This window comes from Aulonocara sp. 'chitande type north' Nkhata Bay, linkage group LG6 (genome assembly GCF_057382095.1).
Source record: "Aulonocara sp. 'chitande type north' Nkhata Bay isolate Kocher_YH1m ecotype deep benthic linkage group LG6, A_spYH_male_GT1.1, whole genome shotgun sequence".
Taxonomy (NCBI): domain Eukaryota; kingdom Metazoa; phylum Chordata; class Actinopteri; order Cichliformes; family Cichlidae; genus Aulonocara; species Aulonocara sp. 'chitande type north' Nkhata Bay.
Window position 1 is genome coordinate 6,518,832 of NC_141349.1, and position 25,175 is coordinate 6,544,006.

The 25,175-nt window shown below is 41.6% G+C and overlaps 1 protein-coding gene across 1 annotated transcript in view; it reads left to right on the top strand.

Moving 5' to 3' along the window:
• Positions 1-24,871, top strand: part of lcor (ligand dependent nuclear receptor corepressor) — a 79,312-nt gene extending 54,441 nt beyond the window's left edge. Inside the window, exons 4-7 of the mRNA XM_086297479.1 lie at positions 1,318-1,450; positions 12,739-13,218; positions 17,677-17,767; positions 22,331-24,871. Coding sequence (XP_086153605.1) covers positions 1,318-1,450; positions 12,739-13,218; positions 17,677-17,767; positions 22,331-23,468 — 1,842 coding nt within the window. The 3' untranslated portion in view covers positions 23,469-24,871. The remainder of the gene's footprint in view (positions 1-1,317; positions 1,451-12,738; positions 13,219-17,676; positions 17,768-22,330) is intronic.
• The last annotated feature ends 304 nt before the right edge of the window (positions 24,872-25,175 follow it).

Consider the following 25,175-nt stretch of genomic DNA (forward strand, 5'->3'; position numbering starts at 1 on the left):
TTTCTCATCTAAGTTCCTTTGTTTCCTACCACTCATGCACACAGACGCATACATGCACTCAAATTTCCTCTCTATTGTACTGTAAGGATCTAAAGGCCTCGATATCCTGGAAAAGTTAGTGGTTTGGATTAAAGAGAGCCTCCCTTCAGTCAGACTGGGGAAAACAGTGTTTGTAGATCACATGCAAGATTAGAAATTAGTTTGCTCTCAGTTACAACTAAATGGGGTCAAGCACATGTGATCTGTTTGTGAGAATACACCAATTAACTGATAAATTCTGAAGCAACAGTCACCTCAAGGTGCTTTATATTGTAAGGTAGACCCTACAATAATACATAAAGACAAAAACCCAACAATCATACGACCCCCTATGAGCAAGCACTTTGGCAAGAGTGGGAAGGAAAAACTCCCTTTTAATAGGAAGAAACCTCCAGCAGAACCAGGCTGAGGGAGGGGCGGGGCCATCTGCTGGGACCGGTTGGGGTGAGAGAAGGAAGACAGGATGAAGACATGCTGTGGAAGAGAGACAGAGACTAATAACAAGTATGATTCAAGGGAGAGAGGTCTATTAACACACAGTGAGTGAGAAAGGTGACTGAAGAAGAAATACTCAGTGCGATGTAGATGCTACATGATGGTGATTTAACAGCCACACAGTAACATAGCCACTCTTAAATTAGAGCAAAATTATTTGCAAACATGTTGTAATCTGAGAGTGACGACAGTCACTCCCAAGTCAACCACGGTTGTTTGTTGTTTCGATTGCCTTGGTCACCCAGCATTTAAAGCTACCACACGCTCAACCACTTGCAGTCATTTGTCAAATAAGAAAAATTTGATGCAATCACCCGGCAATTTTTAAATCCTAATTTTACTCCACAGCGGCTGAGCCATTAGTAGTAGTAGTGAGTGCGTGAGTGAGTGGGGAAGTGAAGACGTGTCCTGCCACCACTTCTCCCTGTAGTGTTATGTTATTGTCATCTTAATAAAAACGTGTGTGTGTGTGTGTGTATGGCTTGCCCTGCAATATTTTCAGTAGTCAATAAGACTAGGAAAATGCAATATAAATGCATACTATGCTTGCCAAGATAAATAAAAAAGGCCAACGTATGGAGAAGTCTGCTTGTCCCCGCTGTGCAACCCATCTTCTGTTGACACAGAACTGTCGGAGAATTGTCGACATTGAGAGCTGGACATGTTTAAACAATCATAATGAAAAAATGCTAGTGGCATAATGTGGTGGTAGTGTGAGGGTATTAGTTTCTTTCACACCAAACCTTTACTCACTCGTTGGTCTCTGCGTGTTTGTCTGTGTAGGAGCACAGCGTGGAGAACGGTGGAGGCAGCCACGTGCTGTCGGAGTGTGAAGACTTCAAACAGGAGCAGTCTCGGATCAGCCGACTGGAGAGACAGGCTCAAGACTTCCTCAATGCTGTGTTCCACAGAAAAGGTATGACATACATACCCTTCATTAGTCATTTCTTCATCAGTCATTATTCATTTATTAAATTCAGTCTAGACATGGATATCCAGAGTAATTTAACATGGGTCTATTTTAGAATTAATATGATACTTTTCCTATATATTTTTATTTAAATTTTCTTTTTTCTGTCATCAATATATGTTACATTGCTGGTTGTTTGTATTAAACATGTTTCAAATAATGATGTTTTAGCTTATATGAAAGTAGTCCATAAATGCATGCTTTAAAACTCTATTTTAGATCATTTTATTCTACTTTTGAGTCGTCATGATGTAATTGATGCCCTTAGTATTGTCCTCTCAAATTCATAAGTTTTGCTGTGAGAACATAAGCTTTAACTGCATGCTTTTTAAACATATTTCTAAGGGGTAGCCAATCAGAGTAAAGTTGGCTTAAATGACAAACTGAGAGTCTGCATCAAGGCCCAGTGTAGTAGAAAAATAAAGAATGTTTGCGTGATGGTTCAAGGCAATGTTAGTCTTTACCCTGTAACACAGAAAGTTGGTCAGTTACCCACTGGTTGCAATACCAAGTTGTATGTAACTCTTTTCCTCAAATGGAAAATAATTTATTCATAAATAGCTAAACTATGTCTTTTGCATTCTGTAGCTCAGCTTTGGGAACTAAAATAAATAGCTCTTGTAGAAATTATCCATCATGCTCAGCATTAGGACTTGAATTGGAGAGGACACAAGTCTATGTTTGGGAGCAATGTGTAATGCCTGAGTGTCATTGATGACATGACAGTACAGCTGGAATAAAAAGGGGCCAGGGATTGATCCCAGAGGGATCCCAGATGTAACTTTGTCAGAGTTTCACATTTGGGACAAAGACATTTCTGCCTTGCAGGTAGACCCTAAACCGGTTGAGAAATGGGCCAGAGAGGCTGACCCACTTTTTCGACCTGTGCTAACAGTGCCATGGTTATTGTGAGAGGCCATGCAGGAAGCTCTGTACAGTGTTACTTTACACATTGGTGTTACAGTGAGAAACTAGTACTGAATTTAGGACGTTGGATACTTTCAAAATAAGATAGGTGAACTCATTAGTGCTGATTGCCACATACATACACCCCTAAGAAAAAGTATCACTATAACAGTCATAACAAAAATGCATGAATTTAGCAATGGACTTTTCACATGGACTTTTGGGGATTCATCTGAATTTGATGTGGTCTTACAATACAGTAGTCCTTCGCTATAACGCGGTTCACCTTTCGCGGCTTCGCTGTTTCTATTAGTTTTTTTGTGCAATTTTGCATGCTTTTTTTTGTTTGTTTCGGTTTTTTACATCACATTGTGTTCTGCGTCCTGATTGGCTGTAGACCACTGTCAATCAGTCTCCTTCGTGCCGTGTCTCCTGTACAGTACAGAATGCGTTCAGCTTGTCTAATCGATCACTAGCAGTGTGACTCTGAAGTACTGTACTGTATGTTTGTAAGTTTTCTCCCAACAAACACAACAATGGCCACGAAATGTTTTGCACCGTCAAAGGCACCTGCGGTAGCACCCAAAAGGCAGAGGAAGATGCTAACCATCGCACACAAAAAGTTGTTCTTCTGGACATGCTAAAGGAAGGTAGAAGTTAACATATTTTTCGGATTATAAGGCGCATTAAGCGAAACAAAACAGTCAGATAAATCAAACTTTACTCAACTCATTCTTCTTGCTTCCTCTGCTTCCGTACCATTGATTCATTAATGTTAAATTCTCTGGCAGCTGCTCTATTCCCATGTTCTTGACCCGAAAACAGGGTTTGATCTTTGGTTTCATTCTACAAGAGAAAAGTGTGAAAATGTTCATGCCTGTCTGAGAAAAGTGTATACAGTGTATAGTGAGAGGTTTGACAGCCTTAAAATATCTATACAGTGGTCCCTTGTTTATCATGGTAGCTACGTTCTAAAAGTAACATGCGATAGGTGGAATCTGCAAAGTAGCCAATTTACAATTACAGTGGAACCCTGACTTACGAATCCCCCGTTTCATGAAAAATTCAAGTTACGAAGGCACTGAATGGCAATATTTTTGCCCGTGTTACAGCAAAATGCCCGAGTAACGAAATAAGCTGGCTCTGATTGGCTGAGCCTACAATGCCTTCCAAATCATGTGACAACCCCTTAGCTTCCGTACTTGCGCTTTGCTGTTCCACTTGAACGACGTATTGTTGTTCTAGTTAGCAGCCTATAGCCTATCGTTCAGCATCGCCTCAGTCAAAACGCGCGATGGGTGCTTCGACTTACGAAAATTTTCGACTTGCAAAAGACCCTCGGGAACTAATTAATTTCGTAAGTCGGGGTTCCACTGTATTATAGATCCTGAGACTGATTATTCTTTAGGCCATTTAGGATTCATCTCTGTCGTCCATGACACTGATTATTAAGCATGGGAGGAGTTCATATAGTCTTTATCACTTTTTTTATTGCACATCTGTTGTATAGTAGCCATATAACAAATGTGAGTAAATTAGTTTTGAATGTAAGTCTGTGTCAAATAAGCTTTTTGAATCACCCAATAATAACAGTAGTTTGCATGATATCAACCATCATAGCCGGTAACACTTGGGATAAAAGTGCAAGATTAAATCCAATTTTTCTTGTGACGTTTAAAATAATTCGTTTCACTCAAAGGGTAATGAAAAGGAAAGAACCCTACGTGTCAAAAAGGTTCAAAAGCAACACTGATGTTTGTTTGGGAGAACTGCTCAGACTGCTGACTTTGCTAAAATGTAAGAATCCACTTGATGACCTTTACACTAAGGCAGATGCAGTGGGATGAAAAACTATCCAAAATGTCGAGGTGCTCGATAGTTGAGGAGTTCAAGCGCTTCGGTTAATCTCAGAAAAGTCACAGCGCAAACTTTCACGTACAAAGAACACAGCTTTATGAGGAGTGAATATGTATTTTTTCTAAAAACAGATCTCAAGTATTTAGCATTTAAAAGGTTAAATATTCTTTGTTCACACTTCAAAGGAGACAGCGCAGATCATATTTTTCACAGATAATAAAATTAATGCAGCCTTTTTGTTGTCAAATCTTTGTCAACACGATGCCAAATATTTGAGGTGTGACACTTGATACTGCAGTGTGAACGCAGAGTTGCTGCTGCTTAAATAGAATATCTGTTAAAATGTTTTGTGCTTTTTGTTACCTTTGAGAGCTTCTATTCTCCATTATCTGACACATGTTAAGCCGGACTCCTCTGTCATTTCCTGTAAAAGGCACTGTTGCAAGAATCCCTGTTTCTTACATTTTCAATTTGACTCTTTCCTCACATCTGATTTAAGTCACTTATTATGCATTAGGGCATATCTGGCATTATGTATGCGCTATTATTCCCCTGTTCCCATTGAGCTAAATGTTCGCCCCAGCACCAGTCTTACAGGTTTAATGTCAAACCAGAAGTGGACATGATTTCATCAATACTTGGACTACCTCCATCAAATTAACTGATCCATATCTGCGGAGCGCTTTGGTCACGCAGTTAGTCTCTCAGTCCAATCAGAGACTTTCTTATTTCTTCACTCTTTCTCTCTCTCTCTACAAAACAGGAATTACTGCTGTAGTGCTGTTGTCTTACACTTTCTTTAAACTCTGTTCACTGCCCGGTGCTATTGTGTCTTCAGTTGTGAATGGAGTCACGCTGAATGATCTGCTAATAATTAACTGAAGCATCGAGCCATTGGATAAACAATTTGGACCCACATCACATGGCCAAAAATTCCTTCAGCACTTCCTAGTTTGACTCCCAGCTGGCTGGCCCTTTGCTCCACGTTTTCCCTCTGCTGCAGCTGTCAGAAATAATAATATCTATATTCAATTGTAACTTAAATTTTTTTTAGTTGACCAAAAATTCTTAAAACAAGTTGAACCAAGCATTGAAGTCGAGCCGTGATTTTACATTTAAGTTGGCTGTTCACCTGTCGGGGACTCCAGATGACCGTTACTATATAGCCGGTATATTTCTATGATGGACTTAAGTGCTCGTTTTAATTAATGTGCATTTCCCCTATAACATAAAAAAACATGAAGAAACTGTAGACAACAAGCTTCAAGCTTGCCTCAAGCTGCTTAGTATTGTAAGGTAAAGACCCTAAAATGATCAGCTTTCAGTCAGTACAATCACCTTCTACTGAATATCTGCATATTTGCTGAATTGCCATAAATCCCCTTTTTATTAAGAAGACATCATGTTCTGTCCTGAGGCAGGTGGATGTTTTGTGACGGAGGTGAACTGAGTCTGGTGGAGACTGTAGCTGTTGTATTTTTAATTTTTTTTCCAGGAGGAAGGAAACAGATGTTTGTCAAGTCAGTGCCCAGCCTCAATCAATCTGGCTTCACTCACACAGGGAGAGATGCCTGTGGAGCTGCTATATTTAGACAGAAAAACAGTCCCACAGGCATAGGCATGATGTGGCGCACACACACACACACACACACACACACACACACACACACACAGTCATTCATACAGTAACAGATCCACAAGCACGGTTAGGCACAGAATCACTGATCTGACAGCGCCTGTGGTCATTTTGTATCATGAGAGAAAATGATGTTTAGCAACAACATGCAGCGCTCTGAGAGTGCAAACCTCCACCCGAGTAGCTTGCTCTCAGGGCAGTATGTACCTTTAAGGGATTAGTGTTGTGTTTGTAGATAGTTTCTTCTTTTTAAATGTACTTTAAGGAGTTTGTAGTGCAGGAAGGTTTTTTTTAAGTTTTTTTATTTGCTCTGTTGAAATCAATGTAATACACTTAACCTAATTTTGTCTGTAATTATTGTTGTTATTTATGTGGATTTACTGCATGTGTTGCATTCATTTCATTGTTTGGTGAAATTTGTTTAAGTCTTTAGTCACAAAAATGTATTTTAAAAAAGTAATATAGTGTATACCATATAGTGTATACCTCTGTATACCATTATTATCACTTTGACCTTCAGATCAATCTGTTGATGTTGAAGGAGAGGTCAGAGGTCAGATGTGACATGATGTTTTAAGTCCTTATGCAGTACTTAATCTACGTTGACCATATACACCGCACACTAACTTCTAAAGCTTTTTGTCAACCAATCAAGAAGTTGACCTTGAAGCTCTCGGTGGATGTAAATGTTCACGGATCGTTACCATGAACCCACTCTCATGCCACTCCAACAATGTTTAGCATTTGCACTCCAAACTAGAACTTACACAGCAGAGCTGTATGTAAGAATGAAAATATGTTGAGTTAATTGACCTGGGCATTAGTCACGTTTAGGTAAACAGCTGTACAGTGGCTTCACTTATAAAGCCTTGCAGCTTGTATCAATATAAAAACCTAAGAATTAAAATGTAAGATCAAAGTGTTTACCAGAATGTTTGTTCTGTCAAAAACTGTTTTTAAAAAGCTAATATGGGTGTATCATCCTTTGCACTGAAGTAGTGGAGCCATTTTTGTAGTCTTTAGTGTATCAACAGCTGATAACCTCAGCTCACTGATATCTTTTACCAGAGCCCAACCAAGATGTCAGGGTGCAGCAATTGCTGCTCTTTTATTTGGATCACACAGTGCAGGGAGTTCAAAATCATCTTGTACAAATTAGGGTTAGATTTTGAAAAAGCAAATATCTGATGAATGGCTGGCAATGGCTAGCAGCTGTTGTATACTGGTGCCTTTCTCAATAGGCAGGATTAGTAGTTGTGTATCTTGTATGTACGGTGCATGTGATTTCTGGATTATTTCAGCACAGCTTCAGGATTACATTTTTTGGGCTAATGTATTGTTTGAAGGATTTGGGCTCTGACTCAGTGGCATGCGTGAATTTATCTGCATAATAATATATACTTTTTGCTTATAAGGAGTAAGTAGAGCTGACTTATCTGGGACAATGCCAGATTAATGGATTTAATAACAAACGAGTGTTGTCATTGTCACTGCTTTGTTGAGTGTGTATTAACCAGCGAGATCAGTGACCAGTGTTTGATGTGGATTTGTTTGGTCACAGCAGGAGGTCACAGAAAGTTGGATTATGAAATCGTTGGGTTTTTTCCCCCTAATTGCTCTTCTGATAGTTGCTGGACTTTGAAACTGTCATTTTTCTTAATCAGTTTAATTTCATATAAAGTGTCAATTTACAGTGAAACTGCCCTCAAGATGCTTTATATTGAAACATAAAGACCCTGCAATATTAGAAAGAAACCGCTAGGCAATCAAATTAACCCCCTATGAGCAAGCATTGGGCGACAGTAGGGAAGAACTCCCTTTTAACAGAAGTCAGGACTTCTGACATGACCAGGCAGTAGCCGCCTTCCCTGGCTTGGTGTGGGGAAAAGCAAGATAGAAGAGGGCAAAGAGAAACAAGTGCAAAAACAAAACCTATGATAGAAACAAGACAAAATTGAGAGAGTGATCAAGATGGCACCGAGTATGGCAGCCTCGTCGCGAGCTCCCCCAAGCAATGGCTTTCTTCTGTGTTTAATTTTACTTTTCCTTTATTTTTTCACGAGCAGCACTTGTCTCCTTGTGTACGACCGACAAACCTTACTGGACATAAAAGACGGTCTTTCTTATAACTTTCCGGAGTTCAAGTTTTGCAACACGGACGCTCCGTTTGCAGACCCCCCATTCATCTCACCTGAGACGCCTTTGTTCTCTGGCCCTGGAGGCCGCAAACGCCGACGCAGAGGGAGAAGATCTGGCGTTCTGGTTCGACTGAGACGGCGCACTTACAGACCACCGTTACCCAGTTTATTACTGGCTAATATGCAGTCTCTGGAGAACAAGCTGTGCGAGCTTCGGGCACGGATCTCATTCCAGCGAGAGATGCGGGACTGCTGCGTGATCTGCCTCACAGAAACCTGGCTATCGGACAAAGTACCGGACTCCGCAATACAACTGCCGGGGTTCTCTGTGCACCGCGCGGACAGGTCACAGGATCTTACTGGGAAAAGCAGAGGCGGTGGTGTGTGTTTCATGATCAACAACAGCTGGTGTGATTATGCGAACGTGCACCCGGTCAAATCCTTCTGCTCACCGGACCTGGAGTACCTGATGATTAAGTGCCGGCCATTCTGGCTACCGAGGGAATTTACAGCAGTGATTATTACGGCTGTTTACATTCCCCCACAAGCCGACACTGACCGTGCACTCAGGGAACTGTACAGCGCGATCAGCAGCGAGGAAACCGCACACCCAGAGGCAGCCTTTATCACAGCCGGAGACTTTAATAAGGGAAACCTGAAGAAAGTCTCACCAAAACTCCATCAACACATCCTTTTCAACACACGTGGAAACCGGCAACTCGACCACTGTTACACCTCTTTCCGGGATGCATACAAAGCCCTCCCCCGCGCCCCATTCGGCCAATCAGATCACTGCTCCATCCTGCTCCTGCCCGCCTACAGGCAGAAGCTGAAACAGGAAGCTCCAACCCGGAGGGCGGTGCACTGTTGGACGGACCAATCGGAGTCTGCGCTGCGGGACTGTTTTGATCACGCGGACTGGGAAATGTTTCACGTGGCCGCCAGAGACATTGATGAATACACAGACTCAGTCTGTGGATTTATCAGGAAATGCGTGGAAGATGTCGTCCCATCCAGAACAGTCAAATCCTTCCCAAATCAAAAACCCTGGATTAACGGAGATGTTCGCGCGGCACTGGCGGCACGGAACACCGCCTTTGCCTCCGCGAACACATCGGACTACAAACACGCACATTACCAACTCCGGAAGACGATCAAAGCAGCCAAACGTGAGTACAGGGACAGGGTGGAACAACAGTTTGACAACCCTCGGAGTATGTGGCAGGGACTAAACACGATCACAGACTTTAGAGGGAAAACCAGCACACCGCAGACCACGGCCTCTCTGTGTGAGGATCTAAACGTATTCTACGCTAGATTCGACACAGCGAACACCATGAGACCGGACAGTGTGCGCACCGCGGATGACGTCAGTGCGCACACTGTGTCTGAGGAGGATGTGCGGAAGTGCTTCAGGAAGGTGAACGCACGCAAAGCTACTGGTCCGGACGGGATTCCCGGCCGCGTCCTCAGGTCATGCGCGGCTCAGCTGGCTGGAGTGTTCACGCACATCTTCAACCTTTCCCTCTCTCTGTCTGTAGTCCCAGCCTGCTTCAAAATGGCCACCATCGTCCCTGTACCCAAATCCTCCACCATCTCCTCATTGAACGACTGGCGACCTGTAGCCCTGACCCCCATCGTAAGCAAATGCTTCGAGAAGCTGGTCAGGGACTTCATCTGCTCTGCACTACCCGACTCACTGGACCCTCTACAGTTTGCATACCGCCACAACAGGTCCACTGATGATGCCATAGCCCTGACACTACACACTGCCCTGTCACACCTGGAGAAGAGAGACACGTATGTGAGGATGCTGTTTGTAGATTACAGCTCAGCATTCAATACCATCGTTCCCTCGAAGCTGGACAGGAAACTGCAGGATCTAGGACTGAGCAGCTCCCTCTGCAGCTGGATCCTTAGCTTCCTGTCTGACAGACGCCAGGTGGTCAGACTGGGCAGCATCACCTCATCCCCCATCACACTGAACACTGGTGCTCCACAGGGGTGTGTACTGAGCCCTCTCCTGTACTCACTCTACACCTACGACTGCACAGCCACTAACAGCTCCAACATCATTGTGAAGTTTGCGGACGACACTACAGTGGTGGGTCTTATCACCAACGGTGATGAGACGGCTTACAGGGAGGAGGTCAGCGCCCTGACCCACTGGTGTCAAGACAACCATCTCACCCTCAACGTCGCAAAGACAAAGGAGTTGATAGTGGACTTCCGGACGTGCAGAGAAGTACACACCCCCATCACCATCAACGGCGCTGCTGTGGAGAGAGTGAGCAGCTTCCGGTTCCTTGGCGTACACCTGGCTGAGGATCTTACGTGGTCAGTACACACAAACAAAACAGTGAAGAAGGCGCAGCAGCGCCTCTTCTTTCTCAGGAGACTGAAAAGATTCGGCATGAGCCCCCGCATCCTCAGGACCTTCTATCGCTGTGCCATTGAGAGCATCCTCACTGGATGCATCACCACCTGGTATGGCAACAGCACCGCCTACAACTGCAAAGCTCTCCAGCGAGTAGTGCGGTGCTCTGAACGGATAATTGGAGGTGAGCTTCCCTCCCTCCAAGACATCTACAGGAAGCGGTGCCTGAGGAAAGCGGGGAGGATCATCAAGGACTCCAGTCACCCCAGCCATAAACTGTTCAGACTGCTTCCATCAGGAAGGAGGTTCTGCAGCATCCGGTCCCGTACCAGCAGACTGAGAGACAGCTTTTTCCATCAGGCCATCAGACTGCTGAACACGTCATAGACACCTCAGCTTCACTACTGGAACTTCAACATTATGCACTCCACACTGTATATAAATGCCACTTGTTTTGCACATATTCAACTCTGTATATTTTATATATTTTATTATTATTATTATTATTATTATTTTATTTTATTTTTTTACTATTTAATTTGTAAAAATGTGTATACACACACACACACACACACACACACACACACACACACACACACACACACACACACACGTAGGAAAATATTTAGTATACACATCCAGAAATGCATACACTATTATATATTGTACATATATTTATTAGTTTCAGGTTGGCCATTCTTGTATTTTGCTCGTTTGTGTTGTTGTGTTTGCACATCTCTGTTGCTTGTGGGGCTCGCACACAAGAATTTCACTCGCATGTGCTGTGCCAGTGTGCCTGCACATGTGATGTGACAATAAAAAGTGATTTGATTTGATTTTGATTTGAAATTTAATAATAAGCTGTACTGACATAAAAGTGGACAAGGAATGCCCAGTGCACCATGGGAAGTCCCCAGCACAACTAAGGGCCAATGAGCATTATCAAAAAGGAAAGTTTGAAGCCTAATCCCAAAAGTATCCAGGCTGCCAGGAGAGGAGGGAGAAGTGCTGTGTTGGGATAATGTGGTACTATTTGTTCTTTAAGATGTGACGGGACTGATCTCTCAGGACATTCAGTTCTAAATTTAACATGGAGCCAATGATGAGAAACTAATATGGTAGAAATATGACTTCTGTTTCTAGTTTCTTTCATTACCTGGATTTTTTTATTTATTTATTTTTTACTCGTGTCTCAAGTATTTTTGTATTTTTAAAAAATGTGGAAGCCAAAATGCCCTTATTTATGAAACAAAAAGAAACTCAAGCAGATGATTTAGTTTGCTTTAGTGTTGCTTAATCTTACAGAAACCAGTAACAGGAGGTGAAACCCAAGCATGTAATAATTTCGACTACCCTTAAGTACAATTTGACTAATTTTTGTCAAACACAGTTGTAAAGTTGTAGATGATAGGAGTTGTTGTCTGGGGGATAAATGTTGCTTCAGATTTTCAGAATATTAAATCATTCCTCCTATTTGCCAAACCTGGAACATTTGCAGAATACTTTGTAGTAAGTAAAGTAAAAACTTGTCATGCTGATTGTGCCGTTCCATCTAAACTAAGAAATTGGGATGGGGTCAATTTTTTTTTCATTTTAATAAATGAACTAATAATTTAAACACTGCATTTTGTATTTTCACACATTATGTTTGAAGATTATTATTATGTATAAAGATTGTAGGAGCTCCAACCAATATCTTCAGATTGCTAATTTTATCTAAAATCAGAAAACGCAAAAATATTCAGTTTTGATCTAAAATGGAGAAAAAGAGCAAATGTTAAACGATGCTGAAAATCCAAATCATTCAAAATATGGGTTTGATGAAAAACTACACAAAAAATAAAAACTGCTGATTTTATGTTGTTGTCAAAGTGACAGATCAAATACTTGTTGGTATTGTGAATAGAGAGGCTGTGGTGTCTGCACCATGTGGGCTGTTTGCCTGCGCAAATATATTCAAGTGAACACACTGCTGCAAGATCAAATCCTGGACAAACTGCTCTGAAATACAGTGTTTAGAGATGACATAGTGTGGAGCGTAAGACTGAAAACAAGAAGGAATCCTGGGGAAGGGAATTGTTATGGAAGCCCCAGCTGAATAATGGCAAGCAGTAATCTGTTGCACAAACTGATATCATGGTGTTTCCAACATCGATAGGCAGGTTTAAGCCCTTATTCCAAGTGATTATTTGAGCAAAGCATCAGGATTACATTTTCGGATGAAATGGTATAAATAAGCTGCTGAGAGCAGCATCGGCTGAGCAGACTCCTGGAGGATGGGACGCTAACATGTTTGCTCTCCTGTTTTGTTCCTCTCCAGACCTCCCAAGTTTCTCAGACCCTCACATTCCTCTAGTGGCTCGTGAGATCATGCAGCGAATGATCCGCCAGTTCGCTGCTGAATATACCTCAAAAACTACTCAGGACGACCCGCCCCTGCCCAACGGCACCATGAAGGACCAAAGCCTGCCAAAAGCGGTGTCTCTGGCCCCGGCCCCCAGCTCTCCGCCCGGGCCACTGGCTGCGCCAAACTCTCCTCCATCATCTGCCTCCTCCTCTCCATCCCCGACCCCGGGACAATGCTTCAGCCCCACCTCCGCTGCTGCTGCCTCAGCACTCGCCTGCACCCAGAGCAGCAACAGTACGGGAGCCAGTAATGGTGGGGGGGGAGGAGGAGGAGGTACGGCTGCTGCCTCTGCACAGAATCCCGTCCTCAGTAAGCTTCTCATGGCCGACCAGGACGGCCCGTTGGACCTCACCGTTAAGAAGAACCAGGCTGATCCAGAGCCCAGCCAGCAGGGTGAGAGCAACGCACACACACACACACACACACACACACACACACGTTTCTGACCAACATGTGGGCTTTTTTTTTTTTTTTGCGCCTTTTACCAACCAAAAATATGAAAGCCACAAATTTGGCTCAGTGTTTGTTTTAAACAGGCAGGTCTGCTGTGCAAAAATACTTCCTGCTCCATATTTAATACCAGTGTGCACAGACGACAAAAAGAATCAGACAAGAGTGTTTAAACAAAAATTGTAATTAATGTATAATTCTTTATTAGTGCACTGGTAATTCAAATTTAGAGTTGGCTGCCATTATTAAAATAATTAAAATGTAGATATATATAAAAAATGAAAATAGAGCAGAAATGTGAAAAAAATAAATGTAAAAACACATTTCAAATTTTAACTAATAAGTATGACACTTTGTGTTTGTTCTAGTCTTTCCCAAAGTATTAACCACACACTGGGTTGATTGCCTGGCTCAGGTCCATGATTAATGTTCTCATTTCTCACACTGACAGCAAACATTTGAAGCAGACTTGCACATCAGATTCGCATCAATTCATTTTTAGTTGTCGTCACTTGCTGCGAATAATTGTTCATCTTCAACTTTAAAAGTGTGCACACGGTTTTCCTGACCGCGATCTCTGAAAAGACATGCTTCGAATCAAGCCTGCACGTGCAGTGCTTTACCAAGTCTGGAATTGTAGCTCAGGGCTCAATCTCTGTTTAATCAAACTGACCCAGCAGGGTGTCTGCAGTTTGATCAGCGAGCAGGCTGCTGGGCTGCCTCAACCCTCACAGTGTGACCGATGATCCACTTTAATACCAGCTTTTTTAGAATCTGCTTACAGTAAGCTTACTTAATTTTTACAACAGAGAGACGTAGGCATTTAGATCCACCTCATGGTCACGAGCTATCTCTCTCCCACACGCACAAACAAGAAACGCCTTTTAAAGTGATTCTGACTCAATGTGGGCTCAGGAATCGTTTCAGTTACACAGCAAATGTAATTTCCGGAGAAGAAAAAGAGACACATTTTATTTGCTTCACTAATCAGTGTTATGTTACATCTGTGTGATGGCTGATTGTCAGCTGAAGCACACGGCAGGCATAAATTCTACAGAGAAAATCATGTTTTCATTTAAAGGTGCATCACTTTTTTTATCCATTAATATCTGTGGTAGCTAATTGTGCCGCTATTAGAGCATTACATGTCCACAGAACACGTTTTTACCCAATCTGCTGATTACGCACCAAATGTCATCAGCAAAATATCTTAATATTAAAATAGAAAATTGTCTCTAATACTTATCAAGGTATCATTATTGAAGAGCCCATACTACTACTAGTAATAAAGAAAAAAATGTCTTAGAGCAATCTTAACTTAAGCGCAGTCTTTTGGCTCACTTTGATTACTTTTAAATACACTGACAGCATCATTTGAAACTGTGTCCATGTTTATCGTGAGCATGCACATGTGTAATTAGGATTGCCATAATACTAGAATTTCAAACTCGGTGTAGACACCTAGGAAAACGTTGGTCGCTCCCTTCCATTGTTGATGCTTATTTCCTGTGCTTGTGGTGACTTGGCAACGTATGTCATTGCTAATCAAATAGAGTCGGTACATTATGCTGCGCTGTCTCTGTCTACTTGCTGGCAGACTTTTCTCAGTTTCAATCTGACAATCTGGCATAATACTATGTAGACTCAAAGAATTGTGTTATCCTGTTAAATCAAGACTGCCCATCATTGTTTCAGACTGGTAGGACAGCTCCAATGTTAACATCATGGTTTTATCATTGGGTGCAACCCACTACCTTAATCGTATCACCTAATGTGGTGATCAGGTGCTAATAGTTAAACTGCTAACAGGACAATGCACACCTCCCAGGTTAACAATTATGATAGCTGTGTTGTTGAAATGGGAGCTTTACTGCCCCCAGGAAACGTCTCATAAAGATCGCTGTCTCAGTCTTTAGGATGCTTCCGCAAGTTGTGCTGCTTGTCAGCTATTAGTGAGGGCAGGGCCTTTTGTGCCTGTCTGTCACCAGCAGTGCTGTGTGGGGTTGGGTGTCAGCTGAAGGAAGTGAAGACAGCACTGTTGGTATCAGTACTTCTGTGAATGGGTATTTAATTCAACACTAATTTTACTTATCAATAAATATCAGAACTTCTTTTCTTTTTAACAACCCTAAGTGTAATTTAACATTTGCTTAAAGGTTTGTCAGAAATTCATTATTGTACTGAATTTACTAGAAGCTTATGTTTTTGACCAGAGTGTTAATGTAACAATTTAAATAAATGCAATGGCTATTAAATGCATTTAAGGGTGAAACATAGAAGAGAAATCTGAAGGGTTTGTAACCTTAGTCGTTTTAATGTCTTCCTATTTGTCAGCCCCAGCCCTACTCTGTCCATCTGACATTGAAACAAAGTACAGATTCTCAGCAGGATTTTTTGTTTTGATTCCCGACTAATTTAGACAACCTTCTGAGAGTCACTCAAACAAAAAAATCTGCCCGGCATTTGACGCTCGCTGGGTGTTAATATCATAACATACGAGTAACAGTTCGTAATCTGATTAGAACTGCTGCATAAATATTCATGTTGATGAGGTAACTTTTTTTGTCTTATGACAGTTTAATACAGGAACACGGGGGAGCTCGTAATACCACCATCAATGCATCCTGTAAAAACAAGGCATGCTAATGTAGAGGTCGATGATAATTAAAATGTTCATTAGCTTGGAGAAGGACCTCATTAGTGTTACTTGTTATGTGTAATTTATCATGGTTGTTATCCCTGGGCGTTTTCTTACTTCAGTGCATTTTCTTAAAGATTAATTTAGGAGCCAAAATGTGTACACGTACAGAGTTTGCTTCCTTGTTAAAAACTTGTCATGCCAATGCTGTATAAAATATGCATATGCAAGAATTACAGTATGTGTGCATGTGTGCATACTGTAATTGTCACAGTCAGTCTGGACTCTTTTTATATATGGGTAGAACGGTGGCACGGTGATTGGGTGGCCGAGGCATTTCTTTTCCAGCTTCCCCACACAGTCCAGAAACATGCAGTTAGTGGGGTTAGGTTAATTGGTAGCTGTAAATTGGCCATAGGTGTGAATGTGAGTGTGAATGTTTGTCTGTCTGTATGTGCTAGCCCTGCGACAGACTGGAGACCTGTCCAGGGTGTACTCTGCTTCTCGCCCTGTGGTAGCTGGGATAGACTCCAGATCCCCCTCGACCCTGACAAGGCTCCCCTGGATGGATGGATATGTTTATAGATAGATAGATAGATAGATAGATCATGTAATCAGTCTGTCTTTGTCATTAAAAGGATCAGAATTACATATTTTTTTTTACCATTTTCTGCTTTGAAGATGAACAGATTTTCTTGAAAATAAAATAAAAAAATAACAGAATGTGCCAGCTTACACTTTTTTCTGCTTACTTTATGTCACTACATAGGATGATCAGTTTTTTCTCCACGTGTGTGTCAACTAAACATATTGACAAATAAACTGAGATTTCACACTCAGCATGTAGCCACAGTATTTCCAGGACTTCACTGCGAGTGTCACACAGATTCCACCTGTTCTGATGCACACAGAACATCTTTTTTTTTCTTTTTTTCTTTTTTTGGTATTTAACGAAAAAAATGGGGGAAAAACGGGTGGTTTTATATACAGACACAAGCAGATGCCAAAGCTTTTAACATTCATGCTGATCGATCAAACAGTGATGGAATATTTTATGAATGTATAAAATGCAAAACCGTGATATGCAGTGTGAAGAGGCTCATTTATAAGACACATCCAACCTTCCAAATAATGTTGGCTGTTTCATATATACATATATATATGTATATATATATACACACACGCACATAGCATATATACTTAGTGATTTCTCATATTCACTCTGGAATATGGTATGGTCGTCATGGCAACTGCCTTCCTGCTCAGGTTAATCAAATCTTGATTGCAATCCAAAACCTTCTATAGGAGGGCATTAAACATGTCTGGTGAAAATCAAACTGGACTGAAGAGGAGAAAATATAAATGCATAGTATACTAAAAGAAAATGGATCGTGCAAGGTCTGAAAATATCACGATTTCATATGCAGGTAACAAATTTGTCCTGCTTTTTACATTTTCAAATGCTCGGTGGTTGTGTATGTGGGAATCCTAATAGATTCAATTTCAGTCACAGGTGGATTCCTTTCTTTGTTTTTACTTTGTGTTTTGCATTACAGACAAATTAATAATCGGAAATAGAGAAAATAATATAAAAAAACACTGTTGTCTCCCTCTGAAATAGTTTCTTCGAGGATGTAATTGTAGACATATACAGACATTTACAGTAAGGGTTACATCTCTTTCCAAAGAAAAGCAGTGTATTGAATAGAGCTGGAGGTCAGTTGTGTTTAATCTTTTTTTCTCTCCTCTTTGTTTATTCTCAGATGGCGTCCTAGACCTCTCCACAAAGAAGAACCACAGTGCAGGCAGCCCCAAAGCTTTGCTCAACTTCACCCCCAAATCTGGACTCAAAGGGTAAGAAAGCAAACTAGTCTATTTAACCAAAGCAGCTCAGTTATTTGCCTGAAACAGCACTGGTGAAAGAAATAAAGCAGTGTTGTAATTTTGCACTACACTTCACAGACAAAACTTGGCAGTCTCTTTATGGCTGTCAACCATATTGATTACCAAATACTTATTAATTAATGAATATTTGATTTAACTTAAATAACCCTATTAAACTCAATTACAGCTCCATATTTTTTCTTGATCTCTGCTAAAGTGGCTTTAGGTTCCAGTCACACATGCCTAGAGACTGGTTGCCAAACATCTGACAACCTCCAGGTGCTAAGGAAAAGTGCGGATTCTGTGACCGGTTGATGATCTCCAGCGTAGAAATTAGTGCAAATACCCACAAGCTATTCAACCAGCAGTGAAACAGCATCTTTTGAAATGTGTGGGTTGCAGTGATAAAGAAAAACGTTACTTTTAAAGCAAATGTTTCTGGTTTCCATCGTGATTTTTCAAGTTTCACTGCAGCTCCGAGGGTAAGTGGCGAGTGTTTCCAGACTGGTCAGTCTCTTCCATACAAACTATGAGCAATCGCAGCAAACGGCTGTCAACCAAAGTAATCACAGGGAAGTTTGTGGTGCAGCACCCTCTCTGTGGCAGATATAATGAGCTCTCATTTCACTTTATGTGAGATAAGAAATTTTAGCTCCTCTCCATGATGCCAGCTTTCTTCTGATTGGCTGCTACTGCAAACAGAAGGTTGGAAGATCAAATGCTTGGGAACGCTGCGGTCTCAGCCAAAGCTGTCTGGCTGAGATCAGAATATTAGGGAATTGACATCACACAGAGCCCAAAGACCCCAAACTGTCTGAAATTTAGAGAGACAAACTGAGCTCTTGGATCATAGAGATTATTTGTAAATAAACTGTACTGGCCTCATTATTCAACCTATAGCAATATTTAATATAGACCTTCACCACTATATGAAACACATCTAAATAAAAAGCATAATCTCTCCTCTGTTTTGTACAGTCAATATTTGCACCATCAGTATATACTGCATGCATTCACAATAGATTATTTTCGTGAAAAGGAGCTGCAGAGTAGATCTGTCAGTTTATGTACCTGTATTCACTTTGGGTTGAAAGTGGGGAGCTGTTAACAGGTAAATTATAGGTCATCAGATTTTGTTATGACTGCACTACTCTATCTTGTTATGCATACTCGATATGGCTGTCATCACTAAATAGTGCCTTTTTTAAATAAATAAAAAGTGACTGAGAAAGAGCTGTGTGATGCTCCCATACTGTTAGTTCAGCTAGGCCACAGAGTGAGGCTCAACCTTAAGCCTGGCAGATTCACTTTTCCTTGGCTGGCACTTAGCTGACACCCTTCCACTCATCAGCTGCCCACAGTTGCTGCACATCTGCAAGCCACTTTTCAACCCACATCCACCCCAAGCCCTCCTCCCTTCTGTGACATAACTGTTGTCATTGATTCCTGGTCTGTGTCTCTGTTGGGGTCTTGCTGCTCCCCCCACCATTAAGTGTAATTCATGGAACCACGTATGTGTCAGTTTTGCGTAGGTTTTTTGGCTATGCAGGATTTTTGGGTATGCAACCAACACAGACGTGCTTGCATGCGGTACTTCAAAAAAGCAACGGCGTGTAGGCTGACAGTGATGATGCTCTGTGTAGGAAGAATGCTGACTGGTTGAAAAGTAGGTTTAAACAGGAAGGAGAAAAAGTGTGAAAAAATAATCAGAAATTTAAAGAAGCCCACAGAAGAAGCAAAGCAAATATTTTGCACAGTTTTTAACACTCAGTTTCAGTCCACTTCAAAAATCTCTTTGTCTGTTATGACTGCTGTGTTCTCCGTGGCAGGGGCTAAGCTAAAAGATTAACAGCAGCCCACAAACACTGATCTGTAGGCTACTTCGCAAGAGTAGTCCATAGTTGTTCCACATGTTTTGACACTGCCCCCAGGTGACAGTGCACAGCTACAACATGTAGATGATCAAGAAAGTGTGTTTCTTTCATCGAGAATCTAGTAAATCTTTCTCAGATGTTAAAGATTTTAAATCATGTAGACAATAAAAAGAGTTTGTGTTTATATTCGGTACTATGCTATTCGTTCATCCAGCCAAAGGATTCATAAGGGTATGTTGTAGCGAGGCATAATCTCTCTGTCTACAGTTCACAAAAATCACTCCACCTCCTGGAGTGTTGGTCAGAATTTAACCGAACTTCACCACAATGAAAGCCTAATGGGAAAAAGGTCACATTTGTTAATTTGTGGGCGAGAATTGCGATGGATCTTGAACTGGATGAATTATTACATTGTTCTGATGATAAATGTATTAATTAGTTATTATTAATCTCTGACTCTCTTTTAAACTGTGTTTTTTGTCCCTTGGTCATGGCAGATGTTTGCCACTTCCAGATCCTGGTTCTGTTCAAGCTTTCTTCCTATTAAAAGGGAGTTTTTCCTTCCCACTGTCGCCATTTGATTGTTCACAGGGGGATGTTTGATTGTTATAATTTTCCTCCGTATATAAAGCGCCTTGAGGTGACTGCAGTTGGGATTTGACGCTATATAAATAAAACTGAATTCAGTTGAATTAAAGTCAGTTAGATTCTTGATTTTACAGAAAATACACTTTCTTTGTAAAGCTGAGCACAGGACTGCAGGTCTTGAAGAGATTGTGTCCATATTCAGTTTCTCCACATTTCTCCACTTTTATTCTTCACTTATTGATTTTACTCTAATGAACTATCATTAGTTTAATGGTAAGTTTATATAGATTTGTTTCATCAACCCAACAGTGTTACAATAGCAATATCAACATGACTTTGTCCTGCAGAAAAGAAGCCTTTGTCAGTGTCTTAGTGAACTTTCTTTGCATTGCATTCTGTTAACTATTGATGAACATAATTTTCCTTGAGGTTGTGTTAAGAATCATGTGTGTACATGTGTGCGTCAGGAGGGAATAAACAATTTATGCTAATTGCGGTGGTCATTTTCATGAAAACCTTTGATCTGTACTGTAGGTCAAATATGGATTGAAACAGGTTCGATTCAGAGAGCATATGCGACTGCAACTGCTGCACTGAGATGTTATGTTAAATTTGGGCATGATGTAGTGGTGTGCAGGTTTTAGTTTAGTTTACGGCTTCCTCATTTTACCCCAAATACTCTGTGATAGTCTTGGTGCCTGTCTGATCACCTGTGTTTGTTGCTAATATGAATGATATTGCGATCAAGGTTACCATAACAGAAAAATATTAGGTGAAAACTGACAGACACTCAGATGCTTTTTTTTCTTACCCTAACATAGCAACAGATTTCCTGCTGACAAACAAGGCTATAGCCCAGCAGGTAAACCTTGGTGAAGTATTTGCACAACACGATTAAAACACAGTTAGAAACAGCACCTTAAGCCTATGAGGATAGGTCTTCCTTCTAAGGATTGAAATGTCTCAAAAGTCCTGAGGCACCAGGCCTATGAGCCTCACTACCAGTGGATTGCTGTTATCCTGAAATGTATCTGGACAAATCTTCTATTTGTGAATAGTGCTTCTAATTGATAACGCACTCATATGGACTTTGAAGTTTGATGACAACCAATGATTGTGGCTGATACCTGTAATATTCTTTGGCATCTGTTGGTGTTCTCCTACTCAAAAAGTGCAGTCACAGCCGTATCCTTTATTTGGGCACATCGTCCAGGTACGTTAACAACCAACCTAACATTGGGCAGCTCATTTTGGCATGTTTATTATTTTTAATTATTTCTTCATATATTTGAAACAATTTTGGAGGTCATGTTCAGGCCAGTCAGCCCTTCCTGCCCCGTGTTTATCAGAAGGCTTAGCCTGTTTCTATTGTGACAGTCTTTGATATCATTCAACTTCCCCTCTAGAGAACCTCTTGCCCTGTGGTCCAGACTTACTCCACCTTCACTGCAGCTGGCAGTAATACTTAAATAATAATGATTAGAACAAGGATTTCCATCACAGCAACTATTTACCAACCCTGGCATCTGTTAGTTAACATCTGACTACCGTGTCTCATGCAAGGAGAGACTATGGAAGGCAACTGGTTATTGCTGTAGAAATATAAATACAATTCAGTTCTGTTGGTAACGGCAAAATTAAACCACCTTCATGCAGTGGGTTACATAAAAAAGCAGCAATTGAGATTTATTTAGACCAAAGAAAAAACTATAATGCCATGCATCCTTGTGCTACATTATATTAAATGCAGCTGCAGTAACTGCAAATAGCTAATTGATGCTCAGTAATAATGTGGGAAACAGCAAATGTTCTGCTTAAAAAGAAAACGTGTTGCATAAAAGATGTGAAAGATTTGTTTTATTAGGTTGTCAGTTTTAGCTTTAATTAATCACTCAATACTGTATGTATTAAAGCATCAGTTCATATAAGTGCAAGATACGGTCTGTTGCTCTTTTCTCTTTTTGTAATTACCTCAGTTGTTTCAAATCTACCCCTGTCTTAAAAATAACTTTGATCTTATATGAAGAACTGTGTTCCTGAAGTTCTTTTCTTCGTCTTCTTCTCCATCCAGACTTTCAATCAAAGCAGATCATACCCTGCCAGAGGCGGAAGAGGAGGATGGGCTGCTGCAGAAAAGTTTGCAGGACGCAATGAGGGAGAACTACGTCAACTCTAACTCCTTCAAGCCCCCACTGGCCCGCTCGCTGCGTATTAAGGAAGAGCTTCTCAGCCAGAAGCATCGCCTTCTGAGTCAACCTCCTGCTCTTTCACTGTCTAATCTAGAGTCAGCTGGCTTGCTCAGTCATAGCCAGTCCCATTCCTTGCTTGGCCAAAAGGGTTCTTCTTCATTTTGGGGAAGTAAGGCTCACCTTGAAAGCCTAATGAAGCTGAAGCAGGCCAGTGGAGCTTTGAGCGACCTCAAAGACCTGCCTACATTCCTGGAGCATCAACACCACAACCACCACGGAGCCTTCACCTTTAAGAGTTCCCTTCATCATCACCACCACAATCAGGTTTCCAAGGCCCAACATCATCACATTGAAGGAAAGAGAGACCAAGGCCACTCTCCGCCTGTTGACCTGAAAATCCCCCAGGTTCGGGGCATGGATCTTTCCTGGGATTCCCATTCCTCTGAGCTTTATGGCTACGGTGCAATGGGGGTCGGGGGTGGTGGCCATGGGGACAACACTCTGAGCCGGAAGCTAAGAGCCATTCTGCCAAAGCAGAACCGCCGAGGAGGAAGCCTTGGGAGCCTCTTGGATGGGGCTGCTGAATATTGGAACTCAGACTTGGACCACTCAAGTTCTGGGCCGGCGTACTCCATCTCAGATGTGGAAGGGGACCCAAGCTCCAAGCAGCCAAGGAAGAAGAGAGGCCGATATCGCCAGTACAACAGTGAGATTCTGGAGGAGGCCATAGCTGTAGTGATGAGCGGGAAGATGAGCGTGTCCAAGGCACAGAACATGTATGGGATCCCACACAGCACCCTGGAGTACAAGGTCAAGGAGCGCATGGGGACCCTGAAGAACCCCCCAAAGAAGAAGCTCAAGCTGATGATGAAGATGGAAGCAGGAAGCCAGGAGTTTCCCAACGAGTCAGAGAACACACCCACTGCAACCCCACGAGGCGACGGTGCATCGCTAGCAGCTGCCGAGCTCAAGGACAATGTAAAAGAAGAAATCGATGATGATTTCAAACCGATCGACTAAACGACTTACACATGTAAACCTCAACTGACTTAAGTAATTTGAAAATGGATGGGGCTTTATTTGTGCCAATTTACTTTGCAGTATCTGGGTGAGCACAAATGCAGGGATTATATGAGGAGGATTCTTAAACTGGAGAGACACAACTAATCGGATGGTTCTTAACTAGTGTCATTTGAGCGATGCTATAGAAGCATTTGTTCAGCTTTTCTATTCAGGGGCTTAACAAATGCAGCTAAAGACATTAGGTAAATGACAATTATTTACGCATGCTGATAATCCCCAACCCCCAAAAATTCTCTCCCGTCTTTTATGAACTTGATACACTGAAGCATTGCTGCTTATAAATGCAGTCTGCTTTGGATTAATATGATAATGATGGGGAAAAATAAGGGGAAGGTTGAAAATTAACTCCTTAGAAGAAGTGACAAATTGGTCCCTTTATCACTCCCCTCTTGCTCATCAAGTACTAGCTCAAAATTGCAACTGTAAGGTTTAATTGTACCATTGATATTCCTCAGTTAGGGTTCGGAATCAAACCCACTCTCTTATTGCCAGGTAGCCATGACGCTTTAACTGAAAATCCTTTTCTTTCCTCCTTCAAATATTCTGCTAATTTCCGTGCGGACGAAAAGCAAGAATAACCCATCCTTTTTATGAACGAGAAGACACAAAAGTCATTCAGGGATGCATGTTTGTGAGTTTCGTGGACACTACTGACTTCTGTAATCGAATTCTTTTCCTCTATCTTTTCGTTTGATTTGTTTTGCTTTCTTTTGCACTACATTTTGAGTCTGGCGCTTACAGACCAGGTTACCTCGGCATTGTTGCCCATGCATCATGCACTTATTATGGTCTGTCTCTGAAGCCCAGTCACAACTTTGCAAAGGGTCAGAGGTGCACATCGCCTGCATACGCTGATTCATATTCAGATGCAGGAGGCTTCTTTAACCCTCTTTTTTGCCAAGGGACAATTTAAGGGGTGATCTGCTTATGGATCAGCGGGGGGGTTTTAAGGCGGAATGCTACCTCACGGACCTCCATCAGTCTCTCACTGCTGATCCTGGAAAGCCGGAGCCACCCGCAAACGGTGACTAAAGTGAGCTCACCCTCTCATGAAGATCGTTACTGGACAAATGCCTTTTAGGATCAGAATGTGAAACTGTGCTGCTACCCAGTTCATTATCCAGTTCCTATAGAGGCTTTAGTTAACCTAAGCTAATGGATTTTGGCTTCTTAGCTAATGACACCATATTGCTGATGTTGTTTTTTCTTTCCTTTTTCTAATCAAAACCAAGCAGAAGCAACTCACATGAGTTTTAAAAGAAATTCTTCTCCCTAAAACTTCAAAGATGGTTTTAAAGGCAGTTTACTACAACAATGTGCATTTATTGTGGGGTGTTCAGTTTGGGGTGGTGGGTGGGTAATATGCAGTGGGCAGGGGTAGTTGGTAGGTGGGGGAAAGGCAGATTTTAATATATTATAACTTATTATGACTGAATATGTAAAAGCCAATCCATGATTCTGGGTGTTTTTTCTCTCTCCTCATTTTTAACTCAGGGTAACTGAGACAGATGTGGATTACAAATATGGTAATTTCCTGTTGGACCTAATAGTAGATGAAAAGAGGACACGGCAAGCTTCTCACCAGTGCTTTGACTCTGGGAGGGCCATATGGATAATATGGCGGTGCCATAGCAGCAGATAGAC